Source organism: Martes martes, assembly GCF_963455335.1.
Source record: "Martes martes genome assembly, chromosome: 1".
Taxonomy (NCBI): Eukaryota; Metazoa; Chordata; class Mammalia; order Carnivora; family Mustelidae; genus Martes; species Martes martes.
In genome coordinates, this window is record NC_137888.1 from 104,354,514 (window position 1) to 104,374,206 (window position 19,693).

At 40.5% G+C, this 19,693-nt stretch overlaps 1 protein-coding gene across 1 annotated transcript in view; it reads right to left on the bottom strand.

The window, feature by feature from the left end:
- Positions 1-7,992: 7,992 nt before the first annotated feature.
- MCCC1 (methylcrotonyl-CoA carboxylase subunit 1) overlaps positions 7,993-19,693 on the bottom strand; it is a 59,862-nt gene continuing 48,161 nt past the window's right edge. The window contains exons 15-19 of the mRNA XM_080799670.1: positions 16,170-16,219; positions 13,100-13,237; positions 11,651-11,758; positions 9,983-10,054; positions 7,993-9,046 (exon numbers count right to left, since the gene is read on the bottom strand). Coding sequence (XP_080655796.1) covers positions 8,918-9,046; positions 9,983-10,054; positions 11,651-11,758; positions 13,100-13,237; positions 16,170-16,219 — 497 coding nt within the window. The 3' untranslated portion in view covers positions 7,993-8,917. The remainder of the gene's footprint in view (positions 9,047-9,982; positions 10,055-11,650; positions 11,759-13,099; positions 13,238-16,169; positions 16,220-19,693) is intronic.

Here is a 19,693-nt window from a genome sequence, read left to right on the forward strand (position 1 = left end):
CTCCTGGTAAAAATCACCTGGGCGTTTGTTAAATATACAGAATGCCAGGCCTTTCCTTTAGAAATTCTATTCAGAAATCTTTTTTTGGTCAAGCACTCCAGGTGATTCCTATCATGAGGAAAGTTCAGGAAAAATAGGTTAACGGTGGTGTTAATAAATCTAAAGAAAGAATAGGCTAATAAAATGGGGGCAAGTAGATGAAACATGGGAAAGTAGGAAATCCCAGGAAAGCAAAGTGGTAGCAGGATTTCAACCATTTGGGGCTCCTTACCCCTGTATGCATTCCTTTTGTGGGAATCAAATTGTTAGATCCTATACCAGGCACCAAACTCCTCTTATCTGGGTCCCTGTCCATCAAGAACCTTGGTCATTATGATTGGCTTCCCTGTGCTTTTCACACCAGGAGAAACACACACAGTCAAATCAACAGGACTATCCGAATTGGAGTGATAGGTGCGTCTCTCAATGTGAATTAAGAATTCATCATTAAGGTGTTGATATATTTTTCTGTGGGTTCTATTAGTGTCTCTAAGAGATTAAACCACTTTTAATAACAAAATCTCATTTCTGGGCATGTGTGCATGTTATTTGAATTGAACTGTTTTGTCCACAAAGTTGTCTTATGTGGATTCCACTGTGTAGTTTTTAACTTTTTTATGCATTCATTTAAGTCAGATTTTTGGGGAAAGAATTGAATTAGCAAATAAAAAGTCTGCAAAATATATAAGAAATAAAATACTTAAAGCAGAGTTGGTGGGGAAATTGTCTTTTAAAAAAAATATTTAGTCTAGTTGACACATATTAGTTTTAGGCACAGTGATTGGACACCTTCATATATTATGTTGTGCTCACCTCAAGTGTAGCTACCATCTGTCACCATACAGTGCTACTACAATATCACTGACTCTATTCCCTATGCTGTACCTGTCATTCCTGTGACTCATTCACCCAAAACTAGATCTCCTACTCCCCTTCACCCATTTTGCTCCCCCACCTCCTGCAATCATCCATTTCTTCTCTGTGGATGTTGTCTTTATTTTTATTTTTATTTAAGCAGGCTCTAGGGCCCAGTGTGGGGCTTGAACTCAGGACCCTGAGATCAAGACCTGAGATGAGATCAAGAGTCGTCCACCCAACTGACTGAGCCACCCAGGTGCCCCTGGAAGTGGTCTTTAAATTAACAAAGTTTTTCAGTTTTCGTAATGAAATAATGGCCTTGATGAGTCATATATTTTCTCTTAATCTGTCTCCACAATTCTCCACAGGAAGGGCAAAATTTTACCCTTCCGCTTAAAAGACCTGAACTGTCACTGAATCTAAGTTTTTCCAAATTTCAGGTATATCCAAAGTCCTTTAGTGAAGTAAAAATCTCTGAAAGTTAGATCACATTGCCTACTCCCCCGTCTACCCCCAATTCTACAGTTTTTGTCTGGCAAATTAATAAATTCCTTTTCAATGTTGAGACACGGTATTTCTCTTAAGGTTTCAAGAGAATGATCTTACTCTGGAAATAAGACCACCAGACGATCAGTTTGTCTGGAGGGTATTTTTGTTTTGTTTTATTAAGTAGGCTCCATGCTGGGCCCAAACTTGCAACCCTGAGATCAAGACCTCAGCCGAAATCAAGCCGGACACCCAACTGAGCCACCCCGGAGTCTCTGGAGGGTGTTTTTTTTTCTTTTTTTTTAATTTCTTTTCAGCGTAACAGAATTCATTGTTTTTGCACCACACCCAGTGCTCCATGCAATACGTGCCCTCCCTAATACACACCACCAGGCTCACCCAACCTCCCACCCCCCGCCCCTTCAAAACCCTCAGGTTGTTTTTCAGACTCCATAGTCTCTCATGGTTCACCTCCCCTTCGAATTTCCCTCAACTCCCTTCTCCTCTCCATCTCCCTATGTCTTCCATGTTATTTGTTATGCTCCACAAATAAGTGAAACCATATGATAATTGACTCTCTCTGCTTGACTTATTTCACTCAGCATAATCTCTTCCAGTCCCGTCCATGTTGCTACAAAAGTTGGGTATTCATCCTTTCTGATGGAGGCATAATACTCCATAGTGTATATGGACCACATCTTCCTTATCCATTCATCCGTGGAAGGGCATCTTGGTTCTTTCCACAGTTTGGCGACCGTGGCCATTGCTGCTATAAACATTGGGGTACAGATGGCCCTTCTTTTCACTCCATCTGTATCTTTGGGGTAAACACCCAGTAGTGCAATTGCAGGGTCATAGGGAAGCTCTATTTTTAATTTCCTGAGGAATCTCCACACTGTTCTCCAAAGTGGCTGCACCAACTTGCATTCCCACCAACAGTGTAAGAGGGTTCCCCTTTCTCCACATCCTCTCCAACACACGTTGTTTCCTGTCTTGCTAATTTTGGCCATTCTAACTGGTGTAAGGTGGTATCTCAATGTGGTTTTGATTTGAATCTCCCTGATGGCTAGTGATGATGAACATTTTTTCATGTGTCTGGTAGCCATTTGTATGTCTTCATTGGAGAAGTGTCTGTTCATGTCTTCTGCCCATTTTTTTGATATGATTATCTGTTTTGTGTGTGTTGAGTTTGAGAAGTTCTTTATAGATCTAGAGGGTGTTTTAACATTAAACCCCATTCTGAACAAAACGGTTTTAACTTCCAGTTCCAATTCCACCTTAAGTTTTACTGACTTTTTAAGTAGGATGGTCTGGCAAGTAAGTAGCTTACCTGCGATTCTCTGGCCAAACAAGCATGGGGGCCAAAGATACAGATACATGATACCACTAAGTTCTCCAGGTGGAGATCTAAGAGAGTGAGGAGATATTCAGCCAAGGAGGGAACTGTTTTCAGAAAATGGTAAGTTCTGGATGAGTAAAATTGCCTTTCCCCCTCCCTTGCTAATTCAGAAGGCAGCATTATACATAGAAAACAGGGAATTTTGGAATGAAAAATCCCGGTTTCAGTTTTAGTCCCAACTACTACGAGAAGCTATGAGAAGTAGGATTGTGTGGAAATCTCTCTCATAGTCTCAATTCCCTCAAATTTCCATGAGGACAGTATTGGTGATTCCTCGCTTGGTGATAAAATATCAGCACATCATAAAATGCTTTATAAATGTGAGTTGTTACTGCGGGCACAGTAACACTAACCTCAAACGTTTAAGTGTTTTTAGCTTGATTTTTCAATATTTCGTTATTAGTCTCTGACCAAGGAATTTGCTTCTAGGAATTAATCCTAACAGAATTGCATATGTGCAAAATGAAATATTGTCAAGGTCTTCACTGCATTTGGGGGGGGGTGGGTCATAGCAAGGCTTTGAAAACAACCTAAATGTCCACCAGTGAGGGTCTGGTTGAATAAGTTATGTCCATTTAGTGGAACAAGTGGAATCCCATGCAGCTGTGAAACAGAATAAGGAAACTCCCGGTATGTTGTTATGGAAGGATCTCTAAGACACATGGTTAAATAAAAAAAGCAAAGCGCAGAACTTGACATTTATTGTCAAAGGTTGGAAATTAGATAATAGAGTTGTATTTGGTTTTGAGCACATAGACACTGGAAGGACACACAGGAAACAAATACAAGCAACTACATGTTGCCAGGGGCGAGGAGGCCGTGGGTAGAAGGGAGATTTTCACTGCAGGCCTTTTAGTATACATTTTTAGATTTTGAACCATGAGCACGTATCACCTATTCACAAATTAAATATTTATGGGAGAAGAGACCAATGGTATTTACATGGCCAAGGAAAGAAAGACCTGTGACTCATCTTGCACATAGACCCTCAGTAGCTGTTTGGTGTATTGGATTACTGTGGAATGACCAGGGGTTCAGGTGTGCGATGGGCCTGGCCTACAGAGGAAAAAGGAAGGTTGAGGACAAGCATTGCCCATGGCGGATGAGGCAGCCTGCTTAGCATGGCCCATCCAAAATGGGAGGTCTCAGTGGGGCCAGGTGAACAATGGAAGAACAAACTTAGGTGGGATGCCAGTCCGAATGACGACTAACATGACACATGACTTCAGGAATGGGAACAAAACCACAGGGCTTTCAGGACGTAGGTGGTAAGGATAAAGGAGTAAGAATAACCAAGAAGAGGGAGAGAAGCCCCAAGTTATCTTTTGTTGTTGTTCTTAGTGGTTTTAGGTGGTTTTTGTTTTGTTTTGCTTTTGTTTTTTTGGCGGGGGTGGGGGGAGGATGGATGTGGAATGAGGACTTATTTCTAATCTAAACAAAGCATTTAGCATCAAGCTAATGCAGAGTGGTCTGTATAGAGAATGACTTTGGCCATCTTAGCGGGGAGGGAGTTACATCAGGGCTGTGACTTGGAGGTTTAAGGGGCGAGTGTTCCCTGTACGTGACACCCACTGCAGGAGACTGAGCCAGTTAGAGGCACCAGGGCATTCTGATTCCCATGACCCAGCATGTGGGAGACAAATGTCAAGAGTGACAGGGTAATCTTTGGTATCAGCTCTGATCGCTAACAATCCAGGGACCCCCTGGTGCAGAAGGAATGGTGTCCTCAGGGTTATTCACAGGAGCTGGGGGCGGATGGCAAGACTGCTCCCACCCTGCATGCGACTTTGAGAGCCGTGGAGCATGGGCAGAGCCTCCTGGGATGCTGTATACGTCTGGTGGCGTAGAACCACTCCCCCAAAGCCACAGCTCCCTGGGGCCAGCGTTCAGGGAGCAATGTGTCAGTAGCGGGAAAGCACTAATGACCCAAGGCTCCCTGATCTGGGCACAGAGCAGAGCACTTGGGGACATCCACCTCCTTCCCTCTCACCACACAGTTAAATCACGTTTTCCTCTTTCTGGGTATCTTGAAGGTTGGTGTGAATATCCAGGAGTGCTTTTAGAAATCCTCTGATGAAAGGTACGACAGAAGTGCAAGGTCTTACTATCAACACTATAAAGTATCTTAACATGACAGAAGTGTTGTGTGTAGACAGAACATAGATGCACATTTCAATTTCTAATATTCCTCAGAGAACTATTTGAGGGTTAAGAACGGTAAGTGCAAAAAAAAAGAATGGTAAGTGCAAAGGTGAGAAAAGAAGACAGTCATGGGGAAAAAACAGAGAAGGAGTTCAGCTCACGGAAGAGAACTCCCTACTCGATTGCACCCCATGGGAGCTGTGACACCCACTCACATGGACCCTGAAGCCAAACAAGGAAGGTCCCCCCTCACAGTGCCATCTACATCCATGTGACAACTGGAAGATGGAGCAAGTCCAGCCCATCCTTCGTGCAAGAAGCAAGCTGCTTCTGGGAATGCTGCTGTCCCATCAGCACGCAGGCTCTAGGACATGCTAGCCTAGCAACCCACGTCGCAGAGGGAGGGGACTACAGAGCCTACCCCAGACGTTGCGGCAATCTGCCTGCGGTTGACAAGAGCCTGGGCGACTCTGGAGCAGGCTGGAGATGAGGGGAGGAATGAAGAGGGGCGACAGAGTGATGCATGTCCAGGTGGGGTTGCTCACCACCCCAGCACCTGGGAATTTTGCTGGCAAGAGTAAACAGCTGAGCTGAATTTAGAGTGGTTCCTTAATTGCTCTAACTGCATTTAAAAATTAATAACTATCAGTTGTGAATAAATGATGTTCCAGGCACAGTGCTAAAAGCAACCTATACATTTTCTCATTTAATCTCCCAAACAACCCTGTGATGTAGTGTTGACACCCACCATTTACAAATGATGCTCAGAGTGTAAGTGACTTTACCCAGGACACTCCAGTGAGTGGCAAGGCGAGGGTCTAAATGCCAGAATTTTAACTCCTATGGCTGTTTTCACTACAATGTTTTGTGGCCTCGCCAATTATTAAAAAGCAACCATCAGGGCTCTCAACTTTTGTTTTCTTCATTATTCTAGATGTGAACACAATGTATCCAGAATGCTTTTGTCAGAGCTAAGGGAGCAAACTGCTTTCTTCTAATCATACAGCTCAGGTTTTGACCCATGCTTGCAAATGGAGGTTACCCAAAAGAAAAGCTACGTGTGTGTCGTGGACAGGTGTACCGAGTTCTGTCTTCTCCGCCTGAGCCATCCATATTTGGTGGCTCTTTTGGACTTAGACTCACTGTCTCTGGTCTCACTCCACCTTCCAGTCTGTACTCCAGACTGTGGACAGAAACAACTTTGAAAAACGTTGTTTGAAAACCTCCAGGGCTCCCAACTGCCTCCAGAATCAAGTGCTTTCCCTGCTGGGCAGCCACTTCCCCAAGCCCCTCTCTGCTGCACCCGTGACCCAACCCAAGCTGGATGGCTCTGTGCCCCGAACGCCGTGTGCACTTTCACGCCTTACTGTTATTATTAGCCCTTGCCAGTCCCTCTCCCTGCGGCGGCCTTATCTTACCTTCTTTCTCTGCTGGCAAATGGCTGTACTCCAAAGCCCAGGTCGGATGTCACCGCCTCTCCCTCAGCCTCCCAGCCCCTTTAAAGTAGAAGTGATTACGCCACTCACCTGACCCCCACCATGGCACCCAGTGCACAGGTTTATCATACTATCAGTTAGAGGACATTCTTCTACATAGCTGGATCCTGTTTTCTGTTACTTAGGGCGGAAGCAAAAACCATTTCTTGCCATTTTGGTTTCCAGAGGTCCTGGTCTACGGCGGGACCGTAGACCTGTCTTTAGAAGGAACAGATGCAGTCACATGTAATCAGGAACCCTACTCTCACAGCACCACAGTTGGCGATGCTCTCAAAGGATTCCACGAATATGTGGGTAATTGGGCTGGCAGGCTTGAAATTCCTCCTATGCATGCTATTACCTATGACCAAGAGAGTCAAGTAACAAGGAAATTGAGAGCTCGATCTTGTTCCATGAAAGAGATGAAAGGGAGAAAATAGCAACCCCAAATTCCCACCAGGACACCTTTGCTTTTCCCTATGTAGACAGTTTTGCTTGGATCCGGGCAAAGCCTCTGTTGCTAAAAATAGATTTAAAAAGCTGTGTTTGAGATGGCCTTGTCCTTTATGACCCCATGCCTAAATATCTGTAAGAACTTCCTAACTGGTTTTCTAGGCTCTAGTCTTTTCCTCCTCTGACCACATGCATATTGCTGCCCGATGAAATTTTAAAAAATATTATTTGAATTATGAAAAGTTTCTATGTGATGTTATGAAACATAATTGCATGATAAATATAACCAACCAACCGTTCAGCCCTGGAACATTACCAGTACCTTGCATCTATCTCTATAGGCCTCACCTGTCTCAACCACTGGCCTGATTAATGCCCGAAGCTTATCCCTGTCTCTAAATTTATGATCCCAAAACCCATGCCTTGATGTTCTTAGCCTGTTTATTTTGTTGTTAGATAGTATTCCGCTGTGTGCGGAGTTATTTATCCCTTCCCCTGCCAACCAACCTCGATTGTTTCCAGTGTTATGGGTAATGTGGCTATGAACATTCTTGGTGCACAAGCACGTTTGTGCATTTCTAGAAGTTAGGTCATAGGGAATGCAAATGTTTAACCTTGTGAAATAATGTCAAAGTTTCTTAAAGGGGCTCTACTAGCCAAATTTTCTACAAATCACTGTTTTCCCTGCTAAGAAACAATTCAATGTAACTGCTACTTGCAAGGTAAAAATCCAAAAGGGCTCTTCCTTGCCAGTTAGTTTGGCCCCAAACTAAATTCCACACATCTTCTTTTATAGGCCCCAAGTACCCTCTATTTCAGTTGGGCACATCTGTTTTTGGATGTGGAACCCACCTTACTCATTTTTTTTTTAACTTATTTACAAGAGAGAGAGAGAGCACAAAAGCATGGGGAGCGGCATAGGGAGAGGGAGAAGCAGGCTCCCCGCTGAGAAGGGAGATTAATAGAGCTCGATTCCAGGACCCTGAGCTCGTAATCTGAGCCAAAGGCAGCCACTTAACCAGCTGAGCCACCCAGGCACCCCATTCCCCAGGCACCCCATTCATTTTCTTCCTTTCTTTAGAGCAGGAGAGAGGGGGTAGGGGCAAAAGGAGAGGGAGAGTGAGAATTTTTTAATTTTTTAAAGATTTTATTTATCTGACACACATACACACAGAGGAGGAGCAGCAAAGGGAGAGTGAGAAGCAGGGTCCCCACCAAGCAGGGAGCCAGATGTAGAGCTCGATCCCAGGACCCTGAGATCATGAACTGAACTGAAGGTGGACGTTTAACTGACTGAGCCACCCAGGTGCCCTGAGAATTTTTTTTTTTTTTTTTTTAGAGAGAGTGCACATGCACAAGTTGGGGGAGGGGCAGAGGAGGGGGAGAGAACAGACTGAGCTGAGTGCGAGCCAGATGCAGAGCCCGATCTCATGACGCTGAGATCATGACTTGAGCTGAAATCAAGAGTCAGACACCAAACCAACTGAGCCACCCAGGCACCCAGGAGAATCTGAAGCAGGCTCCACACTCAGCGTGGAGCCAGATGTGAGGCTTGAACTCACAAGCCTGAGATAACGACTTCAGCAGAAATCAAGAGTCCAACACATACCTGACTGAACCACCCAGGTGCCCCAGGAAAATTATGTTCAACTCAATCATGTTTTCAGACTTGCTTCTGTCTCTGAAATATGTCTATTTTCATCATGATTTTAGATGGGAAATAATTTAAACCACCTTTCTTCCTCCAGTCCTTCTCTTTTGATCAAACTGCTACTTGCCTTCCTAAAGGACATTACAGTGTATAATATTTGAGGCAGAAACAAACGATAATAGCTTCTAATAAAGTATAATTTGGTTTATTAGTATGAAATATTTTGAGATAATTTATTGTATTGGTGACCCAAGTACATGATTCTCAAAGATAAAAATGTGTTTTAGCTTAATAATAATCATTTAGTAAAACTGCTGCTTATTAGACTCCGAGAAAAGCAGGAAGGCACTTTCTCTTTTTGGCGTAGATAATATACTGAAGATACTGCTTAACAGGGCATTTCTTTGATGGAGTTTATTTTGCTTTTCTTTGGTCAGATGCCTCTTCCTCAAACTCGATTAAAGAAGCGTGTCTGTTGGCCTGAGAACCTTCTTTGTAGAACACGGTCTTGATCGTGCCATCCTTTGGAGCCTTTATGGTGTGCTGCAGGGACACAAGACAGGACAGTGACTGTAATACCAACGAAGACTGAGCACGTAGCAAGGAAAGAGAGATGAAAAGTAAAAAAGCCGGTTGTTTTGAAGTTTTTCCAGCTTTTAGATACCACAGCACCCAGAGAAAGTAACATTTTTAAAAAAATTTTAAAATAAACATATAACGTATTATTAGCCCCAGGGGTACAGGTCTGTGAATCGCCAGGTTTACACACTTGACAGCACTCACCATAGCACATACCCTCCACAATACCCATAACCCCAGAGAAAGCAACATTTTTATGGTGTGCTTTGGGGTTGTGAGGAGTCACTATTCTGACGCACCTGTATGACACTCAAGGTCACTGACCGGGATGCTCTGGCCTACCTGGTATTTTGCCACAAGCTTCACCGCAGAGTCTCACTTGAGAAGCTGTTAAATAAAACTATCAGTCCCTGGGCCCCAGTGCAGGAGATCCCAATTCAGCCATTCTGGGGAAGTAGTTTTGAAAAGCTCTCCCCATCAGGTGACTGTAATATATGGCCAGGCTGAGAACTACTGGCCTACAATTTCCAACCATCTACAAAGCTCAACAGCTCATCTAGTTTGACCAAGGTTTTCACCCCAATACTGATGCTTGGCATCCCAAGTTTGGCCTTAGAAAATACCAACAGCTTAACAATCAGCTGGGGTACTGCCTGAATTTAAGCTACAGATAATTTCTTTAATTTCAGTATCAGAACTGACAAATGGTGTTTCACAAAATTAAAATGAAAACCTATTTAAAAGAAGGGTGGTTTAGTTTTATGTCCTGCAGTTAATGGTTCATCAACCCATGGCTCTTACTATTTAAAATGGTACTAACTTATAAAATAAGGCAAAAAAGCCAATTAGGTCTGAAGGTTCCCAAAGTTTAATTGGCAAGTGAACTTGTGATTTCATTACCTCCATTTTCATGGCAATCATAACCATTAGAGAATCTCCAGCTTTTACTTTGTCTCCAGCTTTCACAAATATCTAGAAATTAAGAGTGACAGGTTAATACTGAAAAAGACAAGAGGTCCCTCATGATCTACAGAGTTGGCGTAAGGATGCATACAATGGAAATACGGATCTATGTGGTTGTCTCATCTGCCAAAGACAGAGGTGCTGGGGCAAATCAGAGACCTACTCGTCAATCTGGCATTGCTGGCCCTCATGTCTTTGGGGAGCACTGTTTAGCTCCTCACCTCCATCCTCAAACCATCTAGTTTTCCTGGAATTGGATGAATATGCTTTATATATCTTGAGATCCTTTTCTGTTTTCACATATGTACAGACAAGCTATACCACCAAGGAAGAACCAATATACTTCAATATTATAGGCATTGGAGGATCATGCCTGGTTTTCTACATTTTATAGGTGGTCTAGGATAGTGCTCCAAGCTTTGAGGCCCCTATGAGTAAATGAGTAAATTTTCATGTGAAAGAATTAAACTTATTGGCAACCATGGGAAAAAATCTCTATTTTCCTTTGTACATGTATAAATGAACTCATATCCCATGTCTCACTGTCTTCTTTTGGTTAACATGGTGACGAAGCAGTTTCTGGAAACATCACACAGTGGAGTTAGGTTCTAGAGTCAATGTATAGAACCCCAAGTGTGAAAAATAAGAAACACCTCTGAAAGCCCTCAAGTCACCCAACACTGGATGATGCTGTAATAGTGCTTGGTGGAATCCATGGTCTAGGGGGCAGCTATGGGGAAAATCTTTTCCCCACAGGTGTGCAAAGATGCCACATTATGGAATGTCCATGGGAATGGAGGCTGAGTGATCCAAGTCTCTGAGCTTATACTCCCTCTGGGGCAAACATCTGTAGAGGGGAATGGTGGGTGCAATCATTTTCACTACTTAAATGGTTATTTTCTTTTTCTTCTTTTTGGGTACCAAGAATATAGAGTTGAGTTTTTATGACTTAGATGCATTTACAGGGACTCTACTATATTCAAGTGTGTAACAAGAAGACTACCGATACATTTGAAGGATGATACATTTGAAGTTATTTCAGTATGGATTTTAACTCTGAATACATATAGCATTCAACACCAAAGCTCGTTGTTCACCAGTACCAGCCTTTCAAATTTTATTTTAACATACATGCAGTTAGGTACATTAGAAAAAATGTTATTTCATGATAAATTGTTTGCTGTTAACATTAAAAAACAGCCCTTTGGATAATGCTTGATGAATGATCCATTTTAATCATAAAAAGACAAATTTAGATTATTTGTACTTTGATGGAAATTGCCACTTTCAAAGATAACAGTATCATAAATTAGGTAAATGGGTATTTTCACTGAAGACTGAACAGAGAACTTGAATCTATCATAGTGTCTTGTTTTCTCTTTTTTAAAGATTTTATTTTTAAGTCATCTCTGCACAAAACATGGTGCTTGAATTTACAACTCCGAGACACATAACTTTTATCGACTGAGGAAACCAGGTGCCCCCGTCTCTTGTTTTCCGGAGTAGGGTGTTTCCCAATCGGAAAGATTTGGAGAGGGAAAAATGATGTATATGCCATTTACCAGGCCTTACTGAACATCCGTCTACACACGTTCACGAGATTACCTTTTCAATGGTACCCGTCATAGGAGCTATGGCTCCTTCCTGAGTTCCATCTGAGCTCACTGAAGACAAGTATTTGGGGACTGGAATGCCAATCTGAGTACTTCCTTCCTATAAAGAGAAAACAAACTAGAAATGAAATCAAGATCAAACCACTGCAGTTTTATTAATATACCTAAGATAATGACTATTTTCAAACTATTTGTTAACTATTAGTCATCTTTAATACGAGGGTTCTAATCTAGCTTGGTGACCTTAAGCAAATTATTAACCCCCTCTCAGTCTTGGTTTCCCATTATATAAAGGAAATGGCATCATGCCTCACAGGGAATTAAAGGATTTAATGTATTTAACTGTTTATAAAAAGATAGCCACCGTCTGTAAGTCATTTTGGGCAGCATCCCCACTTTAAGTGCTTGGTCAAAGCCAGGAACTGTTCTTAACTGCCATATATATATATATATATATATATATATATTCATTGATCATCACAGGAAGCTTATGAGGTAGGTAGGTACTGTTATTTTTCCTGTTTAGAGATGGGAGAACTGAAGCCATAGAGTTTAACTAGCCCTAGCTCACACAGCTATTCCAAGGTAAAGCCAGGATTTGAACCAAAGCAGCTTCACGTTCCAGAACTCCTACTCATCACCACTCCACCATACTGCCTCCACCACCATATTGTTATAGCAGAGTAACTGTGGAAAGGAATGCCTGATCATGTGAGATCATCCTTGACTCTGTATATGGTAAGTAGTCTAACTACTGGAATACTAAAGGCATCTGATCACAAAGGAGTATGATCTGTAAGCAGGTTCTCAAATGTGAGAAGACTCTGAAGAGGCCACAGTGTATTTGATAATACATTTTCTTTTCTGCCCATGTAGAAACTATGGGCTCATCAGGGAGCAGCCTCCTAAATGGGACCAATAAGACAGGAGACATGCTCTGATCCAAACCTGTGCCACGTCTGCCTCAGTCACCAACCATCCTTTGATTGCCAAGACATCACCATTAACCCCCACTACTTCCCTAATGCTCACCTTCCCCACAAGGAATATTAGGCCCACAGACTCTTTCCTCAACGGTCACCTCCTCCCAAATGCCCAGAATTCCAAGTGCCAGGAGGATGGTGGTTGGGAAAGTATTCAGGCACCAAATGCCTGACAAAATACTGCAGTGAGACACTCTCTGACAAGTAGGGTGTCAGGACTTGTTTTAGAATTAAAGGAAGAAAATGGATATGTGTCTATCAGTGAGGAGCTGTGTGGATAAAAGAACCAGGGAGGGCAGGAATGTGGCAAAGAAACAGGGTGGAGAGGGGGACACAGAGGAAAGGTCATGGCAGTGATGGAAGGAAGCAGGGTCTTCCTAATGTTTCAGTGGGGTGCCTCTGGTCAAGCAATGTTCTCTCAGACCTCAACAGTGTTATTATAAAAAAAGAGATGTTACCATGGAAAATAGGTAAATAGTATTTTCCAGGATAATTAGCTTAGTTTTACTAGCAACTCCATTAACAGAACATTTCAGGTAAGTGCAGTCTCCCTCAGTACAAAGATCACCAAGGACTTGGAAAGTTTCATCTTCAATCTGAAAAAAAAAAAAAAAAAAAAAAAATCCTTAAAATAAATAAACAACCCTATAGAATTAATAAAATCAGAATCAATTCTTTACTATTAATAGTTTCAAAACGTAACAGGTAAAATATATTTTTTTTAAAAAGCCATGTAGGAACTTAAGACTCATAAACAAAGTACTCTGAATAGAAACAACATATGATAATTAAAAGAAAAAAAAACAGATAACTTATCTATAGCACTGTTAATGCTACAGATAAATGTTAAGAATAACGATAAAAACAAGAAATAGAAATACAAATCAAATTAAGCAAGATTATTAAAATTCAGTTGACTATATTACACATTAGAATTCATATCTGAGTACCTGAAGTCAAATTTGGCTTTACTATGCCAATGTTAGTAAAGAAAAAAGCCAGAACCACCTAATTAGATGGTATGTCTTTTCTCTCTCCAATATGTAGCTAAAATTTATGGGTTTCAGTTTTGAGTTTAAGAAGATAAATTAGCTGGAGACTGGCCACAGTTTTCTCACTATAAGAGAAAATGCCAAAGAACAGATTTCACACTTGATCTTTCAGGGAAGCTGACAAAGGGATACGAAACCTTTCTGTTTTAAAAAATGTTTTCTCACATACACACCCAAGAAAAAAAAATTCCTTTACACACAGGAAATCCATTTAAATCTTCTCTATGTTTCATTTCAATTCCCATGGGGTTACTGTCAAAGTCCCATGGCTTTTTCTTTTCAATATTCTTTTCAAATATATTATATATTATATTCTTTTCAAATATATTATAGAGGCTGAGGTGAACCAGGTTACACTGTAGTATTTATACGCCGGTTCTCATCTATCCTAAGTTAAATATGACATTTACTGGGCTTTGTAACCTACTAAAACAGCCATTTGAATGTTTGTGAAATTCTCAGGACATAAAGGTTAGATCGGGAACAGTTTTGTTTAAAGGTTTACACAAGCTCATTCTAAATTTGTGAATATAGTTCAAAGAGCAGATTAGAACAAATCTGTAGTTGACTTTACCAAGGGAATAAGAAGGGGCCCCCAAACCAGAGGGACCAATATGAATTACAACCCTCATAGACTTCCCAGCTTTTCTGAATCTCAGTGAAATGAAAATGGTATCTTATGGCACTGGCAGATCTGCAGCATATCCTTAATCAATCCTTTTTGTAGGACTTAAAGTCTCTTGGCTCATATTAAAAGTGATTTATTCTGCTCTATGAATTTGTACCTTACTATATAGGAATTTGGTTGAGTTCTCACATTATTGTTGTTATTTTTTTAAATCCCTTGCAGCATTTTATTTTGTCAGTGTAAGGACTTCCTTTAATTGAGGACTACCATGAACACTTTGATAGGGATTCTCAAAGTATGACCTGCAGATCCCCTGGAGTCCCCAAACCACTTCATAATAATACTAATGTTACTTGCCTTTTTTAACCCTCATTCTCTCATGAATATACACTGGGATTTTCTAGAGACTGCAGGACATGTGATAATGTTACCCTGACAGCTAATGGAACATGTGCTTGTGTAATCTTAGGTTTTAAATTTTCTCAATTTATCCTACAACTCAACAACAACAACAACAAAAAAACCCAACCTGAGTTAAAAAAGAGGCAAAGGACTTGAATAGACATTTCTCCAAAGAAGATACACAAATGGCCAATTAGCATATGAAAAGATGCTCAACATCATTATTCATTATGGAAATGCAAATCAAAACCACAGTGAGATAACACTTCATACCCATTAGGATGGCTATTATGAAGAAGAAAAAAAGAAACAGAAAATCAATGTTGGCGAGGATGCAGAGAAAAGGGAACCCTTGTGCACTGTTGGTAGGAACATGAAATGGTGCAGCCACTGTGGAAAACAATTCCTCAAAAAATTAAAAATAGAACATGACCATATGATCCAGCAATTCTATTTATGAGTATATGCCCAAAAGGACTGAGAACAGGTTCTCACAGAGGTATTTGTCCCCCACGTACGTAGCACCATTATTCACAATCGGCAAAAGGTGGAAGCAACCCAAGTCTCCATCAAGAGATGAATGAATAAACAAAAGTGTGGTATAGAGAGGCAATGCAATATCACTCCACAGATGAACACTGAACATATGCTATAACACAGAAGAACCTTGAAGACATGCTAAGTGAAACAGCCAGTCGCAAAAGGACAAATATTGAATGATTTCATTTATATGAGGTACTTAAAGTAGTCAAATTCATAGACCCAGAAAAGTAGGATGGTGCTTGACAGGGGCTGGAAGGACAGGGAGGTGGAAAAGGGCAAGTGGAGTGTTATTGTTTAATGGGTACAAAGTGTCAATTCTGCAAGAGAAAAGAGGAGAGGGGTGGTGGTGATGCTTGTAAAACAATGTCTTTTCACTCCATAATGTTTAATATGATAAATTTAACATATAATTTTAAAAATATACATTAAAAAGAATAGTAAGAAATAAAAGTGTGTTTGGTTTAACTTTCTAAATGGTAAATATTAATACATGTAATTAACACAAAAGCTCCTTGGAGAGTCTTAATAATTTTGAAGGGCGTACACGGATTTTGAGACCAAAAAGTTTGAGAATGGCTGCTTTAGATGTAAATACATGCACATACTTTAGAGACTTGTCAGGAGTCTGATTCAAAGCTATTATTACTATTTATTTTTTCACAAGTTTTCATTCTTAAGGGAACCACAGCCAAATTGAGGAGACAATCAGAACTGGAGAAGGGGTAATTTCCCCAAATTGGTCTGAAATAAAAGCACATGGCATCCTCCAACTATAGTCATATTGGTCACTGGCTTAGGAGAAACCAGAGTGTAAAAAAAACAAAAACAAAAAACAAAACCCTTCTCTGTATGAGAGAGATCAGATTTAGCTCTAAACTGTAGAACAAAACCAGTAAGACTTACCCGCATGCTATACGACCCATCATGGTTATATGTTACAGCTATGGCTACATCTTTATGGAAAAGGGGAGAAAATTGAAGAAAAATTAGAAGACAATCATTTATTCAGTAACTGACATTCTACAAATCTCTTTCAGACTTCAAGATAACCACCTGTTAGGGATGTTAACACCTTTTAACTCTCGGACAATAAGGATTAAAGAAAAAAAATCTATAGGCAGGTTCCAATAAAGGTGAATTTCAAAGGTTTCTTAAAAACAAACAAACAAACAACAAAACATGGAGTTTTACCAGTCTCTTAACTATAGAAAATAAACTGGTGGTTACCAGAGGGGAGGCGGGTGGTGCGGGGATGGGGGGAAGGGGGGAATCACCTGAAACAGGTGATTGGAATTAAGAGTGCACTTATCATGATTAGCACTGAGTAATGTATAGAATTGATGAATTACTCTACTGTATACCTGAAGCTAATATAACACTGTATGTTAACTACACTGGAATTCAAATTTTTTAAAAAATGGAGTTTTAGCTCTTCTAATGTTGTAGGATATTTTAGATGTTTTTCCTTCAACAAGAAAAGTTGCAGTGTTAAAGCAGGAAATGCAATGGATTGGAAGAGAGTAATTCTGGTTTAAGACCCAAATCTGCCATCTGTGGCATGATCACTTCTGTGATCTTGACTAAATCATTTCAAATCTCAGAGTCCTGATTTCCTGGTCCATTCTGACCCATTAAATGGGTATGAGACTGTAACAATGATTTACTAAATGTGAAAGTGCTTTGCAAACTGTAACAGAGGATACAAATATAATATGTAATATATTTCATAGTATTATGTGAACACAGAATTGGTTAAGGATTTTCCTAGGAGATGGGGTTGGGGGTGGGTGGGTGGAGAAGACCTTTCTAGGAGATGGAAATCAAAAGTTTTGCAGCCAAGAAAATGCAGACCAAAGTCATTTCATCGACTCCTGATACTTTAACCACCATTTTGATGCTGCCAGCTCAAATCTATTTCCAGCCCTGACCTTCCTTCTCCAGAACTCTGATTAGTCATTCCCAGCTGGATGCTCTATCGCACCTTAAAGTGAATATGGAGGGCCCAATAAATCATCTCCCCGCTCTTCCTGCCTTCCCTCCCACCCTGTGAGCTCCAGGACTGGCACTACTACTTACTTTCCTTGTCATCCAGGTTGAAAACCTGTCATTCTTACTTTCTCCTTTGCTTTCCACATTTGATAGTCACTACAAAGTTGCCAGATTCTTCCCTATCTGTCCTACTCATGTCTTCCTCTCATTCCCCACTCAAACCGGAGTCAGGGGGAAGGCAGGCCTTGGTAACACTGAGGTCTTCTTGGGACTTCCTGCTTCCTGTCTCAGCCCTCCCAGCTGATGCTTCCTAATGTGTCTCCACGATATTCAGAATACTTGTGCTGGTATTGAAGGCCCTGAACTCTCAGTCTTACTTCCCACTCCTCTTCTATAGGGTCCTATATTACAACCAAATGGGAAAATGGGCGAATTAATGTTCTCCATATGTGCCTCCAGTCTTCCCCCTGCTGTGCTTCTTTGCTCATGCTCCCCTTCAACACGCTGTCAGTCCCCAGCCATACCAAACTGAAACCTCGCCCCGCAGTCATGTCATGCTCAGTCATGGTCCCTGGGAGAAGTCTGTCTAGCTGGAATGAATTTACTCTCCTCCGAACATTTCAATAAATATTTGCATATAAAACACCATTATGATTCTTTCCTCATCCAGTTTTATGACAGAATGATTTTTCTCTTTATCAGCTGTTTTTTAAAAGAGTACAAAAATAAAACTTCACAAAAGTCAAATACTGAAGTATATAAAGTAAAAAGGGAAAGTCCTCTCATTGCCTATTGTAACTACTGTTAAACTCTCTAATGTGAGTCCTTTCAGAATGCACAAACTTATATTTTTCTTTTATAAAAATAGTATATTCTTTAACATATTGTTCTGAAACCAACTTAAAAATTTTTATTTTTCCAACTTTTTTTTATTAACATGTGACATATATTTCTACTTTGTCTTTCAATAGTAGCAAGGGGGTAGTTTTTTCATGATGATGAGGAGGATGACAGCTAATGTTTACTGACTGCTTCCTATATGCTGCACAACGAGCTTTCTATTGTCTCATTTAATATCCACAACAACCCAAGGAAGAAGTAATTATTACTATCATTCCTATTTATGGCTGAGGACCTTGACCTTGACGCTTAGAGAGAGTATGTGTCTTGCCCAAGGGTCACAGACAACAGAGGAATCAGGATCACACTCATAACAGCCTAACTCCAAGGCCTGCATTATGTTTATTTTATTTTATTTTTTCAAAGATTTAGTTATTTATTTTAGAGACAGAGATAGAGCACAGTGGAACAGAGGGAGAGGGAGTCCCAAGCAGACCCTGTGCTGACTGTGAAGTCCAATGTGGGGTTCGATCCCATGACCCTTAGGGGCCTCAGGGCCTCAGCCCAAACCAAGAGTCGGATGCCTAACCAACACACCCCCAGGTTTCCCTAGGGTCTGCATTATTAACCACCACACCACCTATCTTCCCAACATACCCACTTCTCCTTTCTTTGCTACGTGGTGAATTCCTAAAGAGACAAAAGTAGGGACAAAGACATATTTTTTTCCTCTTCTTCACATTACTCAAAACATCTGTTTTTTTGAAAACTTTGTAATGAACATATGAGTAAATGAAACTTCTCCAACCTATACCTTGCCAATATCTTTCAACCCTTCTTAAGAGAAAATGCACCAATTAAACATTAGGGTTTTTTTCAATTTATGAAATATGAAATGTATTCAGATGACATGAATGCCAACAGAATCACAGTAAACACATTGCCAGGAAAATGAAATTCTTTAAAAAAATTTCTTAAAAATTTGTATTATAGTTGGTATATAATATTAAATTAGTTTCTTGTATACAACACAGTAAATTCAGCAATTATATACATTATGAAATGCTTACCCTGATGTGTATTATATTATTGACTATATTCCCTATGCTGTACTTTTCATTCCTAGGACTTACTTGTTGCATAACTAGAAGTTTGTACCTCTTAGTCCCCTTCACCATTTCATCCACTGCCTCCCCCTCCTTCTGCAACCACTAGTCTGTTTTGTGTTTGTTTCTTCATTGTTTGTTTGTTCACTTGTTTTGTTTTGTAGAATCCACACATAAGTGAAATTATATGATATTTGTCTTTCTCTGGCTTATTTCACTCATTTCACTGTCTAAGTCCATCTATGTTGTCACAAATGGCAAGATTTCATTCTTTCTTAAGGCTGAGTTGTATTCCATTGTGTATATATGCCACATCTTCTTTATCCATTCATCTATCGATAACCCACAGCTAACATCAGACTCAATGATAAAAAGCTGAAAGTTTTCCCACTGAGGTCAGGAAGAAGACAAGGATGTCCACTCTCACCACTTTTATTCAACATAGTACTGGAAGTCCTAGCCAGAGCAATCAGACAAGAAAATAAATAAATA